The 24,807-nt window shown below is 44.6% G+C and overlaps 2 protein-coding genes across 5 annotated transcripts in view; one reads left to right on the top strand and one right to left on the bottom strand.

The window, feature by feature from the left end:
* The window catches only part of LOC143281599 (calcium-independent protein kinase C-like), a 33,638-nt gene extending 29,862 nt beyond the window's left edge, over positions 1-3,776 (bottom strand). For both annotated transcript variants that reach the window (XM_076586843.1, XM_076586844.1), the window contains exons 1-2: positions 3,279-3,776; positions 2,925-2,988 (exon numbers count right to left, since the gene is read on the bottom strand). In XM_076586843.1, the coding sequence (XP_076442958.1) occupies positions 2,925-2,988; positions 3,279-3,629 (415 nt within the window). In that variant the 5' untranslated portion in view covers positions 3,630-3,776. The remainder of the gene's footprint in view (positions 1-2,924; positions 2,989-3,278) is intronic.
* Positions 3,777-12,430: 8,654 nt separating this feature from the next.
* LOC143281598 (alpha-(1,6)-fucosyltransferase-like) overlaps positions 12,431-24,807 on the top strand; it is an 86,013-nt gene continuing 73,636 nt past the window's right edge. For 2 of the 3 annotated variants that reach the window (XM_076586839.1, XM_076586838.1), the window contains exon 1: positions 12,432-12,819. The gene's annotated coding sequence lies outside the window, so the exon portion shown is untranslated. Of the gene's footprint in view, positions 12,820-24,807 lie in introns of all 3 variants that reach the window. The other variant, XM_076586842.1, reaches the window with a different exon arrangement.

Genomic DNA, 24,807 nt, shown 5'->3' with positions numbered 1-24,807 from the left:
ACTTAAATAAAGCTTTAAACAGCATCAACATGTGTGATTTCTTGTGAGTACAAGCACATCTCTTTCTTTTCCCGTTTTCTCAGTTTTGTGTTTTGTCCTAGTAATACCATTTTTCAAAATGCTAATGCTCAAAAACTTTAAAAGATAGCATGTTCAAACTTAGTACTTTCCTTCTTTATGTACTCATCTTTATTACAGTGCAGTGGTTTGTATAGTACTAGTAAAAGAATGAAAATACACTCATTTGAAAAAAATGATGTCAAGGAATTTATACTCATTTCAACAAAAAAATAATAATAAATGTATTTATTCAAATTCCAAAATACCACTGCACTATAATAAAGAACAAATACAAATAAATCAAATAAAACAAACAGAAATAACATATCTGTAAAGGTACCAAAGTTCTAAGCTTTTTTTTTGGTCGGCCATTTTGGATTCGTTTCCATGGTAACTGTCACGACAAATTGCACAAAATGACCTTTTTAGACATGTTTAGTCCAATATCTTTGCATACCGTGTCACAGAATGCCATAAACTTCAAGTTTATTTCATACGTTTTTGTACTACTGTGTCTGGCCTTAACCCCTTCATCCCCATCCTGGCTCTTCATCTCCTCTAATACATGTGACTTTGTAAAGATTGAGGGAAGGATCGTGGAGCCACAAGATACAGGCACACTGATGGGTGATTATGTCTATCTGACACAGGTATACTGATGGCTGATGATGTCTATCTGAGACAGGTATACTGATGGCTGATGATGTCTATCTGAGACAGGTATACTGATGGCTGATGAGGTCTATATGACTTTATGAGACAGGTATACTGATGTCTGACACAGGTATACTGATGGCTGATGATGTCTATCTGAGACAGGTATACTGATGGCTGATGATGTCTATCTGAGACAGGTATACTGATGGCTGATGAGGTCTATATGACTTTATGAGACAGGTATACTGATGGCTGATGATGTCTATCTGAGACAGGTATACTGATGGTTGATGAGGTCTATCTGAGACAGATATACTGATGGCTGAGGAGGTCTATCTGAGACAGGTATACTGATGGTTGATGAGGTCTATCTGAGACAGATATACTGATGGCTGAGGAGGTCTATCTGAGACAGGTATACTGATGGCTGATGAGGTCTATATGAGACAGGTATACTGATGGCTGATGATGTCTATCTGAGACAGGTACATACTGATAGCTGATTAGGTCTATCTGAGACAGGTAGAAAATTGAGGGGGACAAATAGACCTTTATCTTTTTTTTCTTTTTTCTTCTTTTTTTTTTTTTTTAAATAGATCTACTTGTCTCCTATACTTAATTAATTAAAATCATCCATGAATTTCTAGCTCTAATTTGACCTAGAAGAGTTGCTTTCAGCTGACAAAGTGGCTTTGATCGATTTTTAAAAATATTTTATCTGATGCAGTGAAATGGCTGTCAGCTTACAAAGAGGCTTTTGACATTTTTTAATTATTATTTTTTCTTACAGATCTGACAAAGTAAAATGCCTATACAGTAATTCTGGACAGACCATCTGACACAAAAGCATGGCCAATAGCTGACACAGTGGCTTTGACAGACCATCTGACACAGTAAAATGGCCATTGGTTAACAAAGTGGTTTTAATAAACACAGTAATGTGGTCAACAGTTTAATGACTATCTCCCTGGTCAACAAATATGCAAAGTGCTGTGTCATATATATCTACATCCCCTTCATATGTATGAATCATTGCACGGATGCAAATTATCAAATATCCATATGAACAAACCCAGCATGCACATCCCCCAAAACTGAGTACGGCTGCCTAGAAGGTGGGGGTGTCTGCAGGTGCATGCCTGCATGTGTGTGTTTGTGTGCATGAGTGTGCATACGTAAGTGTGTGTGTACACGCATGGTTGTGTGTGTGTGTGTGTGTGTGTGTGTGTGTGTGTGTGTGTGTTTGTATGTGAGTGTGTGCGCTATCAAGTGTGAGCATGAGTGTGTGTCTGTAGATGTGCATATGTCTGAGTGTGTTTGTCAGTCTGTCTGTATGTGTGTGTATGTGTGTGTGTGTGTGTTGGGGGGGTGGGGGGGGGGGGGTAGGGAGAGAAAGGGGGTATAATGATGTTCAAGGGGTCATTGCTTTTTGAGAACTAGTGGGCTGCCATGTTAAAGTCTGAGATTTCAACAGTAACAATGACACTTATATTTTATGTTGAAATACTTTTTAACGTTTTTTGTAAAATAGTGCATGGGAATTCATAACAATGCTCAATGATCTCAACCTGTGTTTATTTCAAACCTGTTAGTTATTATCAGAATGATTGTGAGCTAAATCTTTGATTGATTAAAACTGTAAAAGAATGGGCTTGTGTAATTTTTAAAATTCATAAATTCAACTCTTTCAGTTTCACTGCTACCTACCATTGTTAATCAGTTAACTGAAAACTTGTGAGTGGGTTGATCTGACCAAAATAATGGTACATGTATACGTGTATAGAACCCTCCCCTTCCGGTCCCTCCTCTGGAACTAGAGCCTAAGTCACCATGGGTGACTGTCCAATTCATGAAAAGCCCACAGTCCTATTCCTTCAACCAGCCATAGATCTGCTCATTAGCATAAGCAGAGGAGTGTGCGGAGTCAGCCAGTGGCAGCAGCAGCCTGGCGAGAAGAGAACAGACAGAGCCCGCGTCACGCACTCTTCCTGCCCTGCTGCTCATTCCGCATCCAGAGCTCTCTGACACATCTCGAACTCTCGGCACAGCCTCCACACTGCCCCCTTCTTTACACCACCTCGTTAAACTGGGCCAACCGATACTTAACGGCTAACGGGATCGGCTGGCCGCCTGGGGCCCAGATGGAATGTGTATGATAATGATAAAGCACGGAGGGAGAGGGGGGAGGAGAGGGACTGCACACTCACCTTCCGAGGTCGATCCATTCAGTTCTATCTGAACATGCACCTTTCCGTTCGGTTCCAAGTCGATCTGCACACAATAACACCCGTCATCCTATAATGCACAGGAAAACATCACACACACTGTACACATCTACCATCTGTTCAACGCACATTAGTGTCGCTCAAGCTCCCCATACGGCACAAAACAAGACTGATTTTCTGGAATAACAAATGATGCGAGCCTGGAACTGTTCCGTGAAATATGCCCGAGAAATGGCGAGACATCTTTCTGGCATCGACATGGCTGTAAGTGATGTGCATCAAGCACCAGCACACAACAAGACACAGCACACAGACCAGGCATCACGGGGTACCTACCCATAGATCCGCCTTGTCCTTTAAATCCTCAAAAGAAATGGTACAGTCGGCAACGAATACGTCTGGTGGAATGGCGGCGGAATGGAACACAGTCAAATGAACATTTTTCCCGTTGTGTACCTCCGATGTGAAATCTTCGTTCCACACTGGTTTTGTAGTCTTTGCTTTTGTAGTGGATTTGGCGACAAAAACCTCGTCGATGCCATCGATGCCGATAGAGATGTAAGGGTCTAAAATGGGAGTTCTGATTAGACCCTTCGACTGCAAATTTAACCGATTCGAGAAGTCAGTTGGCTTCAGATCCACTGCCTCGCAGACCTTCAGCTTCATAGACCCGTTGAAATAGACCATTTTCTCCGCCAGCCGCTGACCGATGGACAGTGACAAAGAGCTAAGGGTCGAGTCTAGCCGTATCCGAACCTTTGGGAGGCATGTAGAATCCCCACCATCCGTGAGAGAAGCACAAATACAGGAGAATACACAACGCACAAAAAAATATCACGGAAGTTGTAATGTGAACATTCTGCAAACCCGTCAGAAATGCTTAAGCTTTGCGCATGCGCAATAATTAGTTGCTTTACCTCTGACCCTTTGACCATCTTTTCGCTCATCATAGCAACTCTTTAAATATTTTCGTTTATTTCATGGACAGTGTTCAGAGAGCAACGGACTCAAACACTGATTATTTTTTCAGCCAAAACCTGTTGAACGGGTGAAACCTGTCGGCAAAAGGCTCGCGAAGGAGCTGTCAGTTGGGTACCGCCACTGAAAGCAGCATCGATTGTTTCTTGTCTGCTACTGGCCGATTATTTTAGTCCCGTGTCCCGTGAAAAAATGCCCTCGCTAGATTTTCCCACCCCTGCTCTTGCGCAATGGCGTGATTCTGCGGACTGTCAATCACCGTCAGTGTGATGGTGTTACATGCACGCGCTGTCTTTAGTGGTCCGAGATAATCGTTTGACGTGAGCTGTGTTCCGTGTGATGAGTGTTGAACGTGGGTCTGTGTTAAACATCTGCACGGCCTGTAACTCACAATGTTCCTTAGCGGTGCGGCCGTCACAGTGTCAGTTTGTGTCTCTGCATCAGCACAGGAGCGTGTGTGTGTGTGTGTGTGTGTGTGTGTGTGTGTGTGTGTGTGTGCTTGTGTGTGTGGCCACGCGTGTCAGTGTGCTTGTCCTTTAAATCCTCAAAAGAAATGGTACAGCCGGCAACTGACGAATACGTCTCAGTGGTAGAATGGTGTGCGTTTTCTTCCTCTTCTTTTTTTTTTTTCTCTAAAGATTAGTGCCCCCCCCCCCCCCCCCCCCCCCCCCCCCCCCCCACCCGCCAACTGAATCAAGTGACCGTGTGACACACCAGTCTACCGGCAGTCAGTGGACAATATCTTCGCGGGCGCGAAACTTTCGTGTTGATCGGATGGCAGTTTTTCATTTGACCATACAGGCAAATAACCCGCAGCGTGTCAGTCAAGAATCTGCGAGTCATTAGGCACTCAACTTCAGCCTTTTTCAAGTTTGAAAACAACAACAACTGACAAAAAACACATCAAAGAACAAAGTGCGAAGCGCAAGCACGCGACGTGTATACTAGTGTATGTATGTATGTACATATATATATATATATATATATATATATATATATATATGTGTGTGTGTGTGTGTGTGAGTGTGTGTGTGTGTGTGTGTGTGTGTGTGTGTGTGTGTCTGTGTGTTTGCCGTGTCAGTGTCTGTGTGTGTCTATGTGTGTCTGTCAGTGTCTGTGTGTCTGTCAGTGTCTGTGTGTCTGTCAGTGTCTGTGTGTCTGTGTGTGTCTGTCAGTGTCTGTCAGTGTTTCGGCAGATGCAGTGTGTGTGCCGGTGCCAGTGAGTGCGCGGTGTGCTGCCAGTGTGCCGTGGCAGTGTTAGTCAGAGAGCCTGAAAGAGAGAGAGCTGAGAGAGAGAGAATGTGTGTGTGTGTGTGTGTGTGTGTGTGTGTGTGTGTGTGTGTGTGTGTGTGTGTGTGTGTGTGTGTGTGTGTGTGTGTGTGTGTGTGTGTGTGTGTGTGTGTGTGTGTGTGTGTGTGTGTGTGTGTGTGTGTGTGTGTGTGTGTGTGTAAGTCGGAAAGACAGTCGGATCACTCGATCTGTGGAATCTCTGATGGCGGGAAAAGTTCTGCTATAGGGCACGTAAGGGAGGCTATCGAAAATAAACCCATCTCCTGTTGTTACAAACTTGGTTTGCTCCCTTTATGACGAAGATTGGGGAAATCCATTTTCGTAGAAGTTATCCTGACCTCGGGGGTTTTTGTTGTTGTTGTTGTTTTTTTGTTTTTTGTTTGTTTGTTTTTTCATCGTTTTAGTCATGCTCTCTGTCACGGATCAGCCCAACCTTTCGTTGCTGCGGAAGTATAGGCGGAAGTGCGAGCGATTTAGTATGGCTCAGTGGCCGGTGAAAGTGGTGTTAGTTCCGATGGCTGGGAGTTCGAATCCCAGTTTCTCTAGATCATGTTTTCTGACATGTTCTTGGTTTGGTAAAAGCGTGTGTATGCACACTCGTTTTACCTGTGTAAGAGTTGTGCAGCACGTGCACACACCGCTCTGTAGGAGCGAGAGGGCTCTTGTCACATTGGCATGACTGCAACTGCAGTGCAGTGCGTGCAATGTGTGTTTTGGCCGGTTAGCGTGCCAAGTGCAGAACTCGCGCTCAACTGCCGTTTACCTGGCTGCAGCTGACTGTGATCAGGTGTGACTTGACTCTGAGACGTCAGAGAGCGCGGACCTTGTGGCAGAGGCCCGGAAGGCTGATGGAGAGGAATTCTTGGCCAGCCAGAACCTCTGCCTGATTTTTAGCAAGCCGGTGAGCAGAGGCTGCAGTGCCCGGCTGAAGGTCCCACACAAGTCACCACCTTCGCCCATCACAAGCTGTCGTGAGGTAACCTTGTATCAGGCGGTAACTGTTTCGAGTGTCTGTAGTTGTCTTTTCCACTTTTGGGAGGTCTGTGGGTTGGACAGTGGCTGGGGTCACTTTATGAAACTGTTACGATTACCTGATGTTACAGACTGTCGTGTAACGGTCCAGTGTTATAATTATCATTCCGTGAGTTACGGGTTTGAGTTTATATTAATACACTTGTGAGGAAGTGTGAGGGAATAGTATAATCTCCGTAATTTGTTCGACAGAGTGTACGTTGGATATGTAAAGCTTACAAGCTGATGTTAGTATCGGGAATGTGAGGGAGACGTTGGGGGGAAATACTGTTTCGATAGGTCCTTAAACCTGCGTAAGTGGCCGCTGTTAGCAGCGTGTCAGAAGTTAGTGTATTCCGTGTAAGCTATTGTGGCAATAATAGGTTACTGAGTTCTCTCCCTGTATGGACCGAGCACTGGAAGAGTTTGTGTATTGATTTGTTCACTTTAATTGCTCTGCTTGTGATCCGAATGGCTTTGGCAGCCATGCGCTGACGCTATCATAATTTCTCCTTTTTGAATGTTCTGTTCCAACATGTCTGCTTGTGCAAGGGAGGTTACCTTGATTGGGCCTTCGATTCTGGCAGCGTAGCGCTGTGGGAGCGTGCTTCAGGATGCGCGGCACAAGGTTTGGGGTTCGAGTCTTGGGTTGACCTGTGCCACCGTATAAGTAGGGTGACGGCCGGTACCCTGGCAGGTTCCGGACCCCTCACTTCCAGGCATGCATGTTGTCGTGCGATTGGTGTATGACAGTGGTTGTTCATTATTTTGCCTTAGAGTGCTTGTTGGATGAATGAGAGCACAACCTGTGGCTTCTTAGGTCGCCCAACGCGCATAGGGTTAGGCGGTTATGGACTGGTACTGACAGGGGGTTATCCCCGTCCCCAGCTTGCTTGTTTGTCAAGTAGCGGCAAATCGACTGCTCTGCTGTCCCAGCTCCGAGGTCGCCCCTCGGGGTCTTCCACCTGAGGAGCCGAGCGCTGACACAAAACCCTGGGGTCGCACCCTGGGGATCCAGATCGTCCCTCGGCGTCGACCTTCGACCGCAGCCTGCCCTGCTTGCCGCGACCTCCCGGACTCATCTGGTGGGGTGCTCTGTGGGTGAGCTGGACGTCGAGGGAGAGATTGTAGTCGGCGCTCGACTCTCAGCCTGGAGCAGGGATTTTTCAGTCCGTCAACGAGTGACAGATGAGTTAAATGAACGTTGCCGCTTGTGCAGTGAATGTGCGAGTGTGTATGTGTTTGGTTCGTTTTTCTTTCGTTTCTTGATTTTGTCCCGGTGGGGGTTAAAGGTGGGTTTAGGAGGGGTGGTTTGGAGTTAGGTGGGGGCGAGGGTTTGGGTTTGGGGATAGCTTAGGAAGTAGGTCCTGTACCCATATGTGTGTGTTGCGCGGTGTCGACCCTAAAAGTCCACGTCTCCTGACTTTTGGGCTTGCCCAGATTTCTGGAGAGTGTGACACTCTCCCAAAATACTAACGATTCTGTAGAAGAAATTGAAGTAATGAATTATGACTTAATAAAACAATAGAAACTCACATTGACATACAGACACACACACACACACACACACACACACACACACACACACACACACACACACACACACACACACACACACACACACACACACACACTTATATATATATATATATATATATATATATGTGTGTGTGTGTGTGTGTGTGTGTCTGTGTGTGTCTGTCAGTGTCTGTGTGTCTGTCAGTGTCTGTGTGTGTCTGTCAGTGTCTCGGCAGATGCAGTGTGTGTGCCGGTGCCAGTGAGTGCGCGGTGTGCTGCCAGTGTGCCGTGGCAGTGTTAGAGAGACTGAGAGAGCTGAGAGAGAGAGAAAATGTGTGTGTGTGTGTGTGTGTGTACATATATACATATACATATAGATAGATATGTATATATAATGATGTTCGTCCTTCGGATTCGAAGACGACTTCAAATGTCAGATGGAAGATCGCTGGCTGTGGGTCCGGAGGTGACTGTTGAGGCCAATCCGGGCCCTGAAGGCTCGCCCACATGTGGGACACAAGTGAGTGGGTGCTGTCGTGGCAGTGGATGCTGCTCGGGCCTTGCGCACAGCGGCACGCTGTTGGGGTGCGCCTCGGTGATGCGCCTGACTTCAGCTGCACGGGTTACTGTGGTGATCTTGTTGTGCCAAGCTGGACGGTCCAGAGCAAGCGTCTCCCATGTGTTGATGTCGAGGCCCAGGTCTTTGAAGGACGCTTTGAGGCAATCTTTCTAGCGTTTCTTATGCCCTCCAACTTAGCGCTTGACTTGACACAGTTCCATCTGTACCGCAGCTGCTTAGGCAGTCGACTGTCTGTCATTCTGACCGTAATGTCCAGCCCACCTGGCTTGGGCTTTCTGCAGGAGGGTGTATAAGCTGCAAAGGCCAGCTCGTTCCAGGACTTTTGTGTCGGGGACTTTGCCCTGCTACGGCTGATGTGGAAGAGTCTGTGGAGACAGCTCAGGTGGAAGCGGTTGAACTATTTGGCGTGTCTGCTGTAGACAGTCCAGGTCTCGCTGGCGTAAGGAGGGTAGTAAGGACCACTGCACAGTAGACCTTCAGCTTGGTCACCGTGGTAGCGCTGAGTCCTCTCTTCTCCCAGACATTCTCACGGAGTCTCCCAAATGCGGTGCTGGCTTTGGCGATCCTGTTGTTGACCTCAGCGTCTATTTTCACTGCGAAAGAGCGTGCTGCCCAGGTAGGTTAAGTTGTCGACTGCCTGAAGGTTCTACCCCTTCGCTGTGATGCGCGGCTCCTGGTATGACTTTCCTGGGGCAGGTTGGTACATAACTTCTGTCTTTTTGGTGCTGATAGTGAGACTGAAGTTGTCGCGGGCAGTCCGTTTCAAGACACTGCATCTTCTGCTGTGTGCTGGTATTGAGTGCTCAGTCATCAGCTAACATGAAGTCTCTGATGACAGTCTCTTTCAGCTCTGTAACAGCCTGCAGTAGCCTGAGGTTGAACGATCTCCCGTCATTCCTGTGCCTGACGTGGGTTCCTTCTTCACAGTCACGTAAGGCATCTGTCAGCATGGCAGAGAACACCATAGTGAAAAGAGCTGGGGCGAGAACGCAGCCTTGTTTGACGCCGTTGGTCAGCCACGGTCACTGGGAAGGCCTCTGATTCGTCTCCGTCATCCACTGAGCACTTTCACCATCATGCCGTCATGGAACTGCCGGACGATTGTGATGAACTTGTTGGGGCCGGCAGCCAAACTTCTCCGTGATCTCCCACAAGCCTTTTCTGCTGACTGTATCGAAAGCCTTGGTCAAATAGACAAAGGTCATGAACAGGTCACCGTGTTGCTCCTGACATTTTTTCCTGGAGTTGACGCGCGCAGCAAAAATCATGCCCACAGTCCCACGTTCAGCACGGAAACCACACTGGCTTTCTGGGAGGAGACCTTGCTCAAGATGTTGGATAAGGCGGCTGAGCAGGACACGGGCCAGAATCTTTCCAGCAACAGACAAGAAGGAGATGCCTCGGTAATATGAAATAAATGAGTTAGGATAACAGACAGATAGACAGACACAGACACAGACACACACACACACACAGACACAGACACAGACACAGACACAGACACAGACACAGACACAGACACACACACACACACACAGACACAGACACACACACACACACACAAACACAAACACCCACCTACCTCCCTCCCGGCCACACCCCCTACCCCCCTCAACACACACACACACACACACACACACACACACACACACACACACACACACACGGCACCTTTCTCCTTTAAGGGAACAAAGCAAGTTAGTGACAACCATGACATTATTTCGATAGCCTCCCTTACATGCAACTTCAAATGGACCTTCCAAGAATTGATTCCCCCACTTTTTCTCTCTCCCGACACACACACACACACACACACACACACACACACACACAGAGAGAAACAACAAAAACAGCGGCAACAAACAATGATTACAAGTTGGCCTTAAACAACAACAACCCCCCCCCCTGCTTCACCCCCCTCCCCTCCGCTCCCCCCAGCAACAGCTGGGGTAATCTGTGTGTGAACGTCGATCACTGAATCAGCTCTCACTAATTGGACAGACAGACCTTTGACCGCAAAACTGCTGCATGCACAAAGTACATAATTGTGTCGCTGTGTGTGTGTGTGTGTGTGTGTGTGTGTGTGTGTGTGTGCGTGTGCGTGTGCGTGCATGTGAGATCGCACGTACACAGACACACAACTCTAGACACACACACACACACACACACACACACACACACTGTGACATACAACTCTCTCTCCCGGGGGGCGGGGGGCGGGGGCGGGGCGGGGGGGTGGGGGGAGGGGGCGGTGTGTGTGTGTGTGTGTGGGGGGGGGGGGGCGCGTTAAGTGGTGTGATTTGGGACACAGTGCATTAATTGGGTATTGTGGTGTATGCGATTTGTTTTAAGTATTAATTGTGATTAGTTTTAAATATTTATGTGTATGCTCTTGCGGTGTTTGCTTGGGGAGGGGTGGTACTATATCTCTGTCCATTCGGTATTGTGATGTATGTGACCAGCTTTAAGTATTGAATTTGGTTTTTAAAAGTACTGTGATATTGTTTTAACTGAGCACTTTAGTATACTCTTCGTATTAAGTATTGCCATATAATGAAATGTGCATTATTTTTGGTGTTGTGATGTATGATGCGTACAATGAGAGTGATGTGTATGAAGATCGTTGTGTCTGAACATACTGTTGTGTTGGACTGGATGTCTGTGTATGTTAATGGATGACTGGTTATTCCAGTTTATGTTTAAATGTATGTCTTATTCGTTGGGTTTTACACTGTACAGCACAACTGAGCATGTTTTACATGAAAAGGAGTTATATAAATTGGTGTGTTATCATTACAGGATCGACCTTCATGCTTTCAAACTAACTGAACTTAGCTTATATGTTAAATGCATGTGTGGACGGAGAAGCCATTTCACTGATGCATACGGCGTAATACTTGAATTTATAAGCGTGTTTATCTAACTTCCATTTTCTCAGAGTTCACTTGAAAGCATTAAATGGCAGTTTCAAGACTGGCGTTGGCTGATACTACACAGTCCAATCGGATATTTGTTACAGTTGTTTGAAGTTTACATTTTCCCAGTACCATTCTGAATGTATATCTCTGTCTCTAGTCATCTCCCACTTGCCCCCTCCAAAACACACATTTACCAGTTTACATGCTTCTTCTTTTAACTACCATTCGAGTCACTTTTCCCCCATAGAGTCACCGCCACCCTCCTTTCTTTAATTGATTGATTGACCAAACATGACAACAGGAAAGACGTAAAACTGAAGACTTCCACATCGCGCGGGCTGATTTTGCATCATTCTAAACAGTGACTTCTAATAATCAATAAATCTACTTATGTAACACACACACACACACACACACACACACACACACACACACACACACACACACACACACACACACACACACACACACACAAATGCATAAACGCGGCATGCACACACTCTGCCGTCTGTCTGTCTGTCTCCTTCTCTTTAACACCAGTAATTCACGCAATATCAGTGACAGAATGGGCATTGTTTTTAAACTGAATATTACTATGTATTTATGTCCCCTCTCTCTCTCTCTCTCTCTCTCTCTCTCTCTCTCTCTCTCTCTCTCTCTCTCTCTCTCTCTCTCTCTCTCTCTCTCTCTCTCTCTCTCTCTCTATATATATATATATATACATATCACACACCGACACACACACACTCACACACACACACACACACACACACACACACACACACACACACACACACACACACACACTGACACACACACACACCGTGGCACACACACACAATATATATATATATATATATATATATATATATATATATATATATATATATATTGCACCACACACACACACAGACACACAGAGAAACAAATGCACACACACGCGCGCGCACACACACACACACACATACACACACACCCACACACAGAAACAAATGCACACACACACGCACACAAACTGGTTGCATGCGCTCTCCCAAGTCATTAGACGACTATAACCAGAACTGGCCAACTGCAACGTATCTGATCCTGATAATTAACTGCCCGTGAAAGCGTTTCGTCCCTAACAGGAACCGCAGTCATGACATAAATCCCTGCCGGGGAGACAGTTGTTGGGAAACACCTGGGGCCTGCGTGTCAACAGTTTGACCCATGATCACAGCTTTTATATCTTCGTCTCGGGGAAAGTCTGCTTTTGTGTTTTACAGGAGCTTTTAGAAAAAAAAAGAGTAAAGAAACCAGCAATCGGGCATTCGCTGATTTTAAGAGCTGCGTTTATGACTCTAAATCTGGACAGCCTTGAAACAACGTGTTTTTAAACTATCACGTGTTTTCAATGGACCGCTTGGCGCAAGAATGGTTACGCCCCCCTTCGAAAAGAAGGGAATGCACTCTTGCCTGTTGATAAAATCGATTGGTGGCTGGGGCATCTTTTGGAGAAGACACGTTGGATGATACCTAGATGTCTACGCGTGATTAGCCACAGACTGGCAGCTTTACACTATCCCATATCCACCACACAGAGGTATGTATTGTTCATAAATGTACTGTGTAACGTGCAAACAAATCAATCGGACCGTCTTTGTTTTGGGCGGTGCGCGTTCGTGTCTGTGTGCGCGTGAGAAGCTGGCAGCACTGTATGCAAGAGCAGCAGAAAGAACTCTCATGGTAAAAAAAAAAGAAGAAAAAGACGAAGAAGAAAAAAAAAAAAAAAAAGCAGAATAGGACGATCGCTTCTTCTTGTCCATGTCCCGATAGAGGCAGCTGTTTACAATAAATACTGTGAGATACGGATGGTTGCATCTAACTCATCGCTGTAAAATAATACCATGACGATCACATACATGCTGATCACATCATCGCTATCACCAAGTCACGAAGTCACAATGTGGTGTTCTTTACCAACCAGAAGAAGCTTCCAGTTCGAAAAGAAAATCAAGGGAAGAAAGATTCACTATGCATTTGATAAGATATCCAGGACGATACAAACATTACTAGACTTGGCTGATTTTGAAACTGCATGTACACAGAAGAGTAAGACGAAGAGCAACAAAGTAGCGGAGGAGGCAAGATGGTATATGATTCACAAGGACTGACCAATAAGAAGCACTCCAGTGTCCATTCAATCAAATGGGGATTATCACAGCAGGAACCTCTGTATGTCAGTTTCTAACTGGAGCTTGATAAAGGCAAGGAAAAAGTATTATTTGGAACTTGACTATTTTCAGAACTGGTTCTGGAAGTTAACTTAATCTCTGTGTGTTCTTGAAGCATGTGGGGCGCTGTATATGATAGCTCCACTCACCGTTTTTTTTGTTTTTTTTTTTAAGTAAGAAGAAAACGAGAGAGAGAGAGAGAGAAGAAGAAGAAGAAGAAGAAGAAGAAGAAGAAATAGCCACCCCACCAAACAACAACAACAACAACAAACAAACAAGAAATTAACAAACTAAAAACAACAATAACAACATGCATGCACACACACACACACACACACACACACACACACACAAGCGAAAAACACAAACAGCAAGAACAACAACACTGACTCAAATGCACACACACACAACAACAACAAAAAAGAAAAGAAAGAAAACCCCAAAACAAAAACAACAACAGCAACAACAACAATCAAGTAACGCTGCAGACAGAGTTATTTCATTTGTAACATTGATATAATTTATGATGTAATTTGGTAATATGGTATATATAATATTTATATTACAGCTTAGAGATAGGTTCAGGAAATGAATTATTAATGTGACCAAGTGGTGTGCCAAAGTGATTTTATGGACTGATGGCTGGGATAGGCCCATGGCACTGAAATGATGCTGACGTCAAACAGAAACTGAAAAACAACATAAAGTATTGCTGTGATAAGTTTTTGCTTTTAAATGCTTATAAAACACAATCATTTCACCCACACCAGGAAGACTTTTGTGGAATAGCTTGAGGGCAGAACTTATATAAATGCACAAGTAAAGTTTCTAAAAACAACAACAGCAACAAAGCAAACAGAAAAAATCGGCAACAACAAAAACAACAGTAACCCCCCCCCCCCTCCTTCAACCCCCCCCCCAAAAAAAAACAACAACAACAAACAACAACAACAAAAAACCAAACAAACAAAAAAAACAACCCCAACCCAACTCAAACTGCAAAGAAGAGAACATTATCATGATGTATACCATGTACACACAGTTCAGTCACTACTGATCATTCCGTTTGGGTATACACTATTTGAGCAAAATGGAAAAAACAAACCAAAACCCAACAACAACAAAAAACCCAATCATGGTTTCCAAAAGATTGCCATGTACAAAGTTACAACATGCAGCCTGACAATGGAAGTTGAAGTGGTGACATTTGCTACCTGTCTGTGTGACTGCAGATTGGTGGATGTGTGTTATGTATTTTGTGTGTGTCAGAAAGAGCATGCGTATTTGAGAGTAGTCCTCCATAGTAGCTTGTGACAGTTTTACTATATTTAGTTTTAAAGACATATAGTTTTATCCTGTAAACTGGAGAGATGATCTGCCTTAATTTTGATATATATGTCCTGTAGTCGGGATAAAACTGAAAAACTTTTTGAACTTCAGATACACTATCTGGGCATTTTCTTGAAGTGTAAACAAACTGCTTTTCTAAACCTATGTACTTTTCACATGATTTTTTTTTCTTAAGAATATATCTGTCTGCTATGATAGATAGTGGAGAATCCAAATGTATATTTCCTGTTTCCTTATTTGCACATTTTTTTGCACCTTTGTTGGACCATTCACTTGGTAAAATTCCTAGGTGCAAAGGCACCCAACGAAATGTTATATTTGTACAAGTTTCTTAAGATTAAGTGATGTATGTTCATACTGTTTTATGTTAAAAGGTTCGACTTTTTTATCGGTTCAATGGAGCACAATGCATATTGTACTGACTTTGAATCCACACACACCATCATTTGGAGAATGGAAAAGAGATCAAGTAGATACTTACTAAAGCCATAAGAATGGTAACAAGTTCAGTTGTAAAAACAGATTCATTTTTACCAACAAAGTATGACTTTTACTTTAAGTCTGGTATGACAGAACCAGCACTTGCTTGTTGATTACTGAGAAGTGGGCCATCAGTATATCAGATGACTGGTGTAAATAGTCTGAATGTATAATCTTACAGCAGTGACGACAATATTTGGGTTGTCGTCTTTTTTGCAAGCAGTGTGTTCAATATGAAATTGGGGTTCATTTTGTCTCCAAGGTGAACAGTGCGTTTCTTTTAGGTCAGTGTCAACCTTTTCCTTTGTGAAACCTGCTTTATCTACAAGTTCTGATGTACAAGTTTCAACAGTGTGTGTGTGTGTGTGTGTGTGTGTGTGTGTGTTTGTTTGTTTGTTTGTGTGTGTGTTTGTGTGTGTGTGTGTGTGTGTGTGTGTGTGTGTGTGTGTGTGTGTGTTGGATGTGCACACTTTTGTGTGCATGTGTGGATGTGCACTTGTAAGTATGCTGAACTTGGATAATTTTTGTTCATGCCTTCCATTTATTTTTAATTTTTTGGTACTTTTGTCTTTGTCTGTCATTTTAGCTGATGTTTATAAAGTCAGGCATCTGATCTGCTCCTTCAAAAAAAAAAAAAAAAAAAAAAAATTAATAAAGCAGATGTGGTGTAGTTTTTTTAATTTTTATGGATCAGTCTGCATGTTTTGACTCCTTGAAACTGAAAGTGGTTGTGACAAAGAAAACTGTGATGAAATCAACTCTGTGGTTGTATTGGTTGGTGGTGGCATTTCATCAGTTTCATGAAGGTTGTGCACAGTCAGTTTTTGTGCGATTGTGTGTGGCTCCCAAGTGTGAGATGTGAACCACACACATGAGCACTATGAGGGCACTGGAACATGTGTGGATCAGTGGATGGGGATATGTATGCACTGGCAGCACTCACTCTTCCTGCTCTCTCTGGCATTGGTCAGGCAGTGTGGTGGTTAGACTGGTCAGTTTGTCATGTTGACCAGTGCCTGTCACTGTCATACAATCATACAAACTGCTAAAAGGTAGCTGTTGTTTTTTTAATGTCGTTTTGACATTGAATGATCAAACAAGGGAGACAAAGCCATCATGGCAACAAAATCAAAAATACAGGGGGTGTTGGGGTGGAGAGGTGGAATGTCAGTGCTTATTGATCCAGGTAATATCTTTATCATCACCTTATGCGAAATCAGGTGTCTGCTTGCAGTACTGAACCACCTGCTTCAGTTGATCTTGGGCAGATGGGTGGTCGAAGGGGATGGTTTGGACTAGGCTGTTAAATGTCAAGCAGGAACTGTGACAAGTCACACCATCCACGTGTTTCATCAACCGCATTTCACCCCACTTCTCTGTGTGTGTGTGTGTGTGTGTGTGTGTGTTTCTCTGTGTGTGTGTGTGTGTGTGTGTTTGAGAGAGAGAGAGAGAGAGAGAGAGTGTGTGTGTGTGTTTGCTTGCTTGCTTGCTTCAATGTTTGTGGAGGTGTTCCAAAGTGTACTCAAATGTTGTTCCCACTCATGTCAACCTTGCTTTAAAAGTTGACTCGTCAGGTAAGTCAACACATTTCTTTGGCCTTGGCCAGCAACCTTCTTTATCACTGTAAATTTTCATCCCATAACTCAGACTTGTGTAGGTGAATTCCTTGGATATATCGACCAAATGTTTGTGGCTAAAATTTCCGAGTCGGAGCCAGTGCAGGATGGAAAGAAATATTCCTCTCGACACTTTGAACATGAATACTTGAAACGCCAACCAATTTTGCCATTCCGTGTGTGTGTGTGTGTGTTGTTTTTGGTTGTCTTTTGTGTGTGTGTGTGTGTGTGTGTGTGTGTGTGTGTGTTGTATTGTATTTTTCTTTTTTGTCACAACAGATTTCTCTGTGTGAAATTTGGGCTGCTCTCCCCAGGGAGAGCGCGTCGCTACACTGAGAGCGCCACCCATTTTTTGTGTGTGTGTTTTTTCCTGCGTGCAGTTTTTTATTTGTTTTTCCTATCAGAAAGGATTTTTCTACAGAATTTTGCCAGGAACAACCCTTTTGTTGCTGTGGGTTCTTTTAGATTTACATGCGCTAAGTGCATGCTGCACACAGGACCTCGGTTTATCGTCTCATCCGAATGACTAGCGTCCAGACCACCACTCAAGGTCTAGTGGAAGGGGAGAAAATATTGTGGACTGAACTGTGATTCGAACCAGCGCGCTCAGATTATTCTCGCGTCCTAGGCGGACGCATTACCTCTAGGCCATCATTCCACATATGTATGTGTGTGTGTGTGTGTGTGTGTGTGTGTACGTGTGCGTGCGTGCGTGCGTGCGTGCTTGCGCGCGCGCGCATGTGTGTGTGTGTGTTGTTTTTGGTTGTCTTTTTTTATTTAATTATTTTTTTTACATACAAGAATGTTTTCAATGAGACGAAGGATATTTAAGGTTATTTGAAAAATGATATGCATTAGCTGCATTATGAATGAAAACAAACCTTTATGTGCTTTCATTTATTTTATTTGATAATTTGTTTGATGAGACATGATATGTTAAGTTATTTGAAATATGACTTGCCAGTTGTACTGTCCATGTGGCATTTTGATTGAACGTGCCATGGCAGAATTGATAGGCACTGGGTATCTGATCCAGTGTTCACCAACGATCAGAGTTAAAGGCAGCTTTCAGTGTGCTGTTGTGTCCTGGGCAAAGCACTGCACTCAGAGTTAAAGGCAGCTTTCAGCGTGCTGTTGTATCATGGGGAAAGCACTGCACTCAGAGTTAAAGGCAGCTTTCAGCGTGCTGTTGTATCATGGGGAAAGCACTGCACTCAGAGTTAAAGGCGGCTTTCAGCATGCTGTTGTGTCCTGGGCAAAGCACTGCACTCAGAGTTAAAGGCAGCTTTCAGTGTGCTGTTGTGTCCTGGGCAAAGCACTGCACTCAGAGTTAAAGGCAGCTTTCAGCGTGCTGTTGTATCATGGGGAAAGCACTGCACTCAGAGTAAAAGGCAGCTTTCAGCGTGCTGTTGTATCATGGGGAAAGCACTGCACTCCGAGTAAAAGGCAGCTTTCAGCGTGCTGTTGTATCCTTGGCAAAGCACTGCACTCAGAGTTAAAGGCAGCTTTCAGCGTGCTGTTGTGTCCTTGGCAAAGCACTGCACTCAGAGTTAAAGGCAGCTTTCAGCGTGCTGTTGTATCATGGGGAAAGCACTGCACTCAGAGTTAAAGGCAGCTTTCAGCGTGCTGTTGTGTCCTGGGCAAAGCACTGCACTCAGAGTTAAAGGCGGCTTTCAGCATGCTGTTGTATCATGGGGAAAGCACTGCACTCAGAGTTTTCCTCACTCCCCCCAGGTGTGACTGGGTACCTGTCTTTGGGCGGGGAAGGTTGAAAAACAATGACGGGCGCAATAGCCGAGTGGTTAAAGCGTTGGACTGTCAATCTGAGGGTCCTGGGTTCGAATCACGGTGATGGCGCCTAGTGGGTAAAGGGTGGAGATTTTTATGATCTCCCAGGTCAACATATGTGCAGACCTGCTAGTGCCTGAACCCCCTTATATATATATATATATATGCAAGCAGAAGATCAAATATGCACGTTAAAGATCCTGTAATCCATGTCAGTGTTCAGTGGGTTATGGAAACAAGAACATACCCAGCAATCACACCCCCGAAAACGGAGTATGGCTGCCTACATGGCGGGGTAAAAACGGTCATACACGTAAAAGCCCACTCGTGTGCATACGAGTGAACGTGGGAGTTGCAGCCCACGAACGCAGAAGAAGAAGAAGAACAATGAATAATGGTGGAGGGAGAGGACTAGGCCCACCTTCTGTTGCTGAGCCCTGGACACTGTGGAGATACTGTACTGTATGAATTCACTGCCTGTGTTGCTGAGCCCTTGACACTGTGGAGATACTGTATTGTATGAATTCACTGCCTCTGTTGCTGAGCCCTTGACACTGTGGAGATACTGTATTGTATGAGTTCACTGCCTCTGTTGCTGAGCCCTTGACACTGTGGAGATACTGTATTGTATGAATTCACTGCCTGTGTTGCTGAGCCCTTGACATTGTGGAGATACTGTACTGTATGAATTCACTGCCTCTGTTGCTGAGCAGAGAACACTGTGGAGATACTGTATTGTATGTGTTCACTGCCTCTGTTGCTGAGCCCTGGACACTGTGGAGATACTGTATTGTATGAATTCACTGCCTCTGTTGCTGAGCCCTGGACACTGTGGAGATACTGTATTGTATGAATTCACTGCCTGTGTTGCTGAGCCCTGGACACTGTGGAGATACTGTATTGTATGAATTCACTGCCTCTGTTGCTGAGCCCTGGACACTGTGGAGATACTGTATTGTATGAATTCACTGCCTCTGTTGCTGAGCCCTGGACACTGTGGAGATACTGTATTGTATGAATTCACTGCCTCTGTTGCTGAGCCCTGGACACTGTGGAGATACTGTATTGTATGAATTCACTGCCTGTGTTGCTGAGCCCTGGACACTGTGGAGATACTGTATTGTATGAATTCACTGCCTCTGTTGCTGAGCCCTGGACACTGTGGAGATACTGTATTGTATGAATTCACTGCCTCTGTTGCTGAGCCCTGGACACTGTGGAGATACTGTATTGTATGAATTCACTGCCTGTGTTGCTGAGCCCTGGACACTGTGGAGATACTGTATTGTATGAATTCACTGCCTCTGTTGCTGAGCCCTGGACACTGTGGAGATACTGTATTGTATGAATTCACTGCCTCTGTTGCTGAGCCCTGGACACTGTGGAGATACTGTATTGTATGAATTCACTGCCTGTGTTGCTGAGCCCTTGACATTGTGGAGATACTGTACTGTATGAATTCACTGCCTCTGTTGCTGAGCAGAGAACACTGTGGAGATACTGTATTGTATGTGTTCACTGCCTCTGTTGCTGAGCCCTGGACACTGTGGAGATACTGTATTGTATGAATTCACTGCCTCTGTTGCTGAGCCCTGGACACTGTGGAGATACTGTATTGTATGAATTCACTGCCTGTGTTGCTGAGCCCTGGACACTGTGGAGATACTGTATTGTATGAATTCACTGCCTCTGTTGCTGAGCCCTGGACACTGTGGAGATACTGTATTGTATGAATTCACTGCCTCTGTTGCTGAGCCCTGGACACTGTGGAGATACTGTATTGTATGAATTCACTGCCTCTGTTGCTGAGCCCTGGACACTGTGGAGATACTGTATTGTATGAATTCACTGCCTGTGTTGCTGAGCCCTGGACACTGTGGAGATACTGTACTGTATGAATTCACTGCCTGTGTTGCTGAGCCCTTGACACTGTAGAGATACTGTATTGTATGAATTCACTGCCTCTGTTGCTGAGCCCTGGACACTGTGGAGATACTGTATTGTATGAATTCACTGCCTCTGTTGCTGAGCCCTGGACACTGTGGAGATACTGTATTGTATGAATTCACTGCCTGTGTTGCTGAGCCCTTGACATTGTGGAGATACTGTACTGTATGAATTCACTGCCTCTGTTGCTGAGCAGAGAACACTGTGGAGATACTGTATTGTATGTGTTCACTGCCTCTGTTGCTGAGCCCTGGACACTGTGGAGATACTGTATTGTATGAATTCACTGCCTCTGTTGCTGAGCCCTGGACACTGTGGAGATACTGTATTGTATGAATTCACTGCCTGTGTTGCTGAGCCCTGGACACTGTGGAGATACTGTATTGTATGAATTCACTGCCTCTGTTGCTGAGCCCTGGACACTGTGGAGATACTGTATTGTATGAATTCACTGCCTCTGTTGCTGAGCCCTGGACACTGTGGAGATACTGTATTGTATGAATTCACTGCCTCTGTTGCTGAGCCCTGGACACTGTGGAGATACTGTATTGTATGAATTCACTGCCTGTGTTGCTGAGCCCTGGACACTGTGGAGATACTGTATTGTATGAATTCACTGCCTGTGTTGCTGAGCCCTTGACACTGTGGAGATACTGTATTGTATGAATTCACTACCTCTGTTGCTGAGCAGAGAACACTGTGGAGATACTGTATTGTATGAGTTCACTGCCTCTGTTGCTGAGCCCTGGACACTGTGGAGATACTGTATTGTATGAATTCACTGCCTCTGTTGCTGTTAAAACTATATTATATGAATTCACTGCCTCTATTGCTGTTAAAACTATATTTTGTGAATTCACTCCCTCTATTGGTGTAAAAACTATATTATATGAATTCACTGCCTCTATTGCTGTTAAAACTATATTATATGAATTCACTGCCTCTGTTGCTGTTAAAACTATATTATGTGAATTCACTGCCTCTATTGCTGTAAAAACTATATGATATGAATTCACTGCCTCTATTGCTGTAAAAACTGTATGATATGAATTCACTGCCTCTATTGCTGTAAAAACTATATTATATGAATTCACTGCCTCTATTCCTGTAAAAACTATATTATATGAATTCACTGCCTCTGTTGCTGTAAAAGGCTGCGGGACCATTTACCCCCCCTTTTTTTTTTTTTTACCCTTCAGTTTGTGTACATTATGACCTATCAAGTCATGATATCACACATGTACAGAAAAATAAGGAAGACTAGTTGTGTGCCACATGACTTTGACTCAGGGTCTGTATGAAAATACTGATGAATGAGAAGAAAAAGTATAAAAATGGGAGAGTGAAAACTGTCAAATGTGATCCACTGTCATTCAGCGCCCCCTGGTGTGCTGCCTTTTATAACTATGAGGATCACTCTTTCTCACTGAAAGAAAAATCAGTGACTCCAAATTGAGAAAACAGCTGTTGCCAATGACATATTGAATAAAAATCTGGTGACAGCTGCTACTTCGCTGTGTGTGTCCATACACATGGTTAAGATTTTCGTTCACACTATATTGAACAGTTTGAAGATTATGAAATGAGGTGTGGAAAAGCCTCTTAGCTCCAACTGAGGCAGAAAAGAGAGGAACAGCATGCCAGGTTTTCTTCCAGTTTTCCTCTTCTTTTTTTCATGGGCTGCGACTCCCACGTTCACTCAAATTTCAAATGTATGAGTTGGGCTTTTACATGTATGACCCTTTTTTTTACCCCCGCCATGCAGGCAGTCATACTCCATTTTCAGAAGGTTGCATGCCAGGTTTGTTCTTGTTTTCATAAACCACCATGTGTTAACGTGGATTTTGGGATTTATTTGATCTTCTGCATGCATATACACACGAAGGGGTTTCAGACACTAGCAGGTCTGCACATCTGTTGACCTGGGAGATTGAAAAAAAACGTCCACCCTTTACCCATCAGGCACTGTGGCCAGGATTTGAACCAGGGACCCTCAGATTTAGAGTCCAACACTTAAACTCTGGGTTGTTGTGCCTGTCTTTTTCCAGGCTATGATGGCCTTCCTCCAGTGCAATATGGTACATGAGCAGACTGTAACTAATGTAAAGTAGTAGTGGTCAGAGTTAAGGGCTCTTTCGGCATGGGATAAAGTCTTCTGACAACGCTGTCTGAGAACTTTCAGTCTTGGGGTCCCAGGGACTCTTTCATCATTGTTCCAGGAGGTCCCATTCAACCAGAATGACTCCAGAGGGTCACTCTTACACTACACTTTGTTGTCAAAACTGCATTGCTTCAAGCGCACAAAGGCGGGGTCACTTTCCAGACATAATCCTCTTGTTTTCTGGGCCAAGAAGGGAAACACCTCCTCAATTGTGTGGCACACTCATCCTCAGTGGCACAAATTTCACCATCTGTGTCAACCCAAAACAGGGGTCTCCTTCCTGCTGAGGTCAGTGGCCACACTGGGTGAAGTGCAAGGCAGGGTGGGTGTGGGTGGGAGCGGACCAGGGATGGGGAAAAGTAAGGCAGTGTGACAAGATGGAGACCTCGCATGTCAGCTATCCTGTAACAAAAGCAATTGAACTTGAGGGAGAGGGCAGTGGCCCATATAATCAGGCAGTGATGCAATTAGGGAAGGAAGCAGGCCTGGCAGGATAAGGGAAGATAGCCGGGAGGTTTGATGTCAGTGTGTGGATGTGGTGGTGGAACACTATCTTTCTGACCTCACCAGTGCTCACACTCCCTCAACAACTCTCCCCTCCTCCTCTGACTGTTACCCTCTGAAAATTCTTCATGTCAGCACAAGAACCTACAGTGAACGCTTTGCTGCTCCTCATGTCTGGAACATTCTTCCACATCATTTGTGTTCATCTGACTGTCTCTGCATTTCACTCTTCTTTCTTCTTCTTCTTCTGTGTTCACTCGTATGCACACGAGTGGGCTTTTACGTGTATGACCGTTTTTACTCCGCCATGTAGGCAGCCATACTCCGTTTTCAGGGGTGTGCATGCTGGGTATGTTCTTGTTTCCATAACCTACCGAACGCTGACATGGATTACAGGATCTTTAACGTGCGTATTTGATCTTCTGCTTGCATATACACACGAAGGGGGTTCAGGCACTAGCAGGTGTGCACATATGTTGACCTGGGAGATCGTAAAAATCTCCACCCTTTACCCACTAGGCGCCGTCACCGTGATTCGAACCCGGGACCCTCAGATTGACAGTCCAACGCTTTAACCACTCGGCTATTGCGCCCGTCACTCTTCTTTCAAAACCTCATCTTTTCAGAACCGGTCTGTGAGCACTCTTGATTCCCTGCTTCTCCATCACTGCCCCACACCTCCTGATTCACTGTGCATGTGTGGGGAATGAGAGTGGGGGTAAACAGGGGAGGGAGTGGGGGAGAGAGAGGAGGGTGATCATGATTGGTTCATGTAATTTGTAACTTTTTCTTTCTTGTAAAGTGCCCTGAGCTCTTAGAGATAAAAGGGTGCTATACAAATATACATGATTATGATTATTCTTGTTATTATTATTATTATTATATTTCACTTTTCAGGTCAAAGCGACATTGGCAATAAAGCTTGGAGTGAACAGATGTCAGAACAGGAATGGTCATTGACCTGGCAGCTTTGATTAAACACCTTTAACCCCTGGACTGCTGAACCTTGCTGAAATGAGATCAGTGTGGCATCAGTTTGAAGTACTACTGCCATTTTTTTTTATGTACAGTTTATCAGCGTTATGATTGGTTCTACTGAACAACAAGTAATCCAGCCCCATGAAGAAGATGTCCAAATGAAGAATGGTGACTGACATCCTGACCTGAAAGATCTGTTTTATCTCAGTGAGGTGACAGCCATTCACTGACATCCTGACCTGAAAGATCTGTTTTATCTCAGTGAGGTGACAGCCCTTCACTGACATCCTGACCAGAAAGATCTGTTTTATCTCAGTGAGGTGACAGCCCTTCACTGACATCCTGACCTGAAAGATCTGTTTTATCTCAGTGAGGTGACAGCCCTTCACTGACATCCTGACCTGTAAGCCCTGTCTTATCTCAGTGAGGTGACATACCTTCACTGATGCCCTGACCTGTAAGCCCTGTCTTATCTCAGTAAGGTGACAGCCCTTCACTGACATCCTGACCTGTAAGCTGTGTCAGATCTCAGT

Source organism: Babylonia areolata, chromosome 4 (genome assembly GCF_041734735.1).
Source record: "Babylonia areolata isolate BAREFJ2019XMU chromosome 4, ASM4173473v1, whole genome shotgun sequence".
NCBI lineage: Eukaryota > Metazoa > Mollusca > Gastropoda > Neogastropoda > Buccinidae > Babylonia > Babylonia areolata.
Note: the sequence above shows the minus strand (reverse complement) of the source record. Positions and strands in the feature narration are given on the sequence as shown.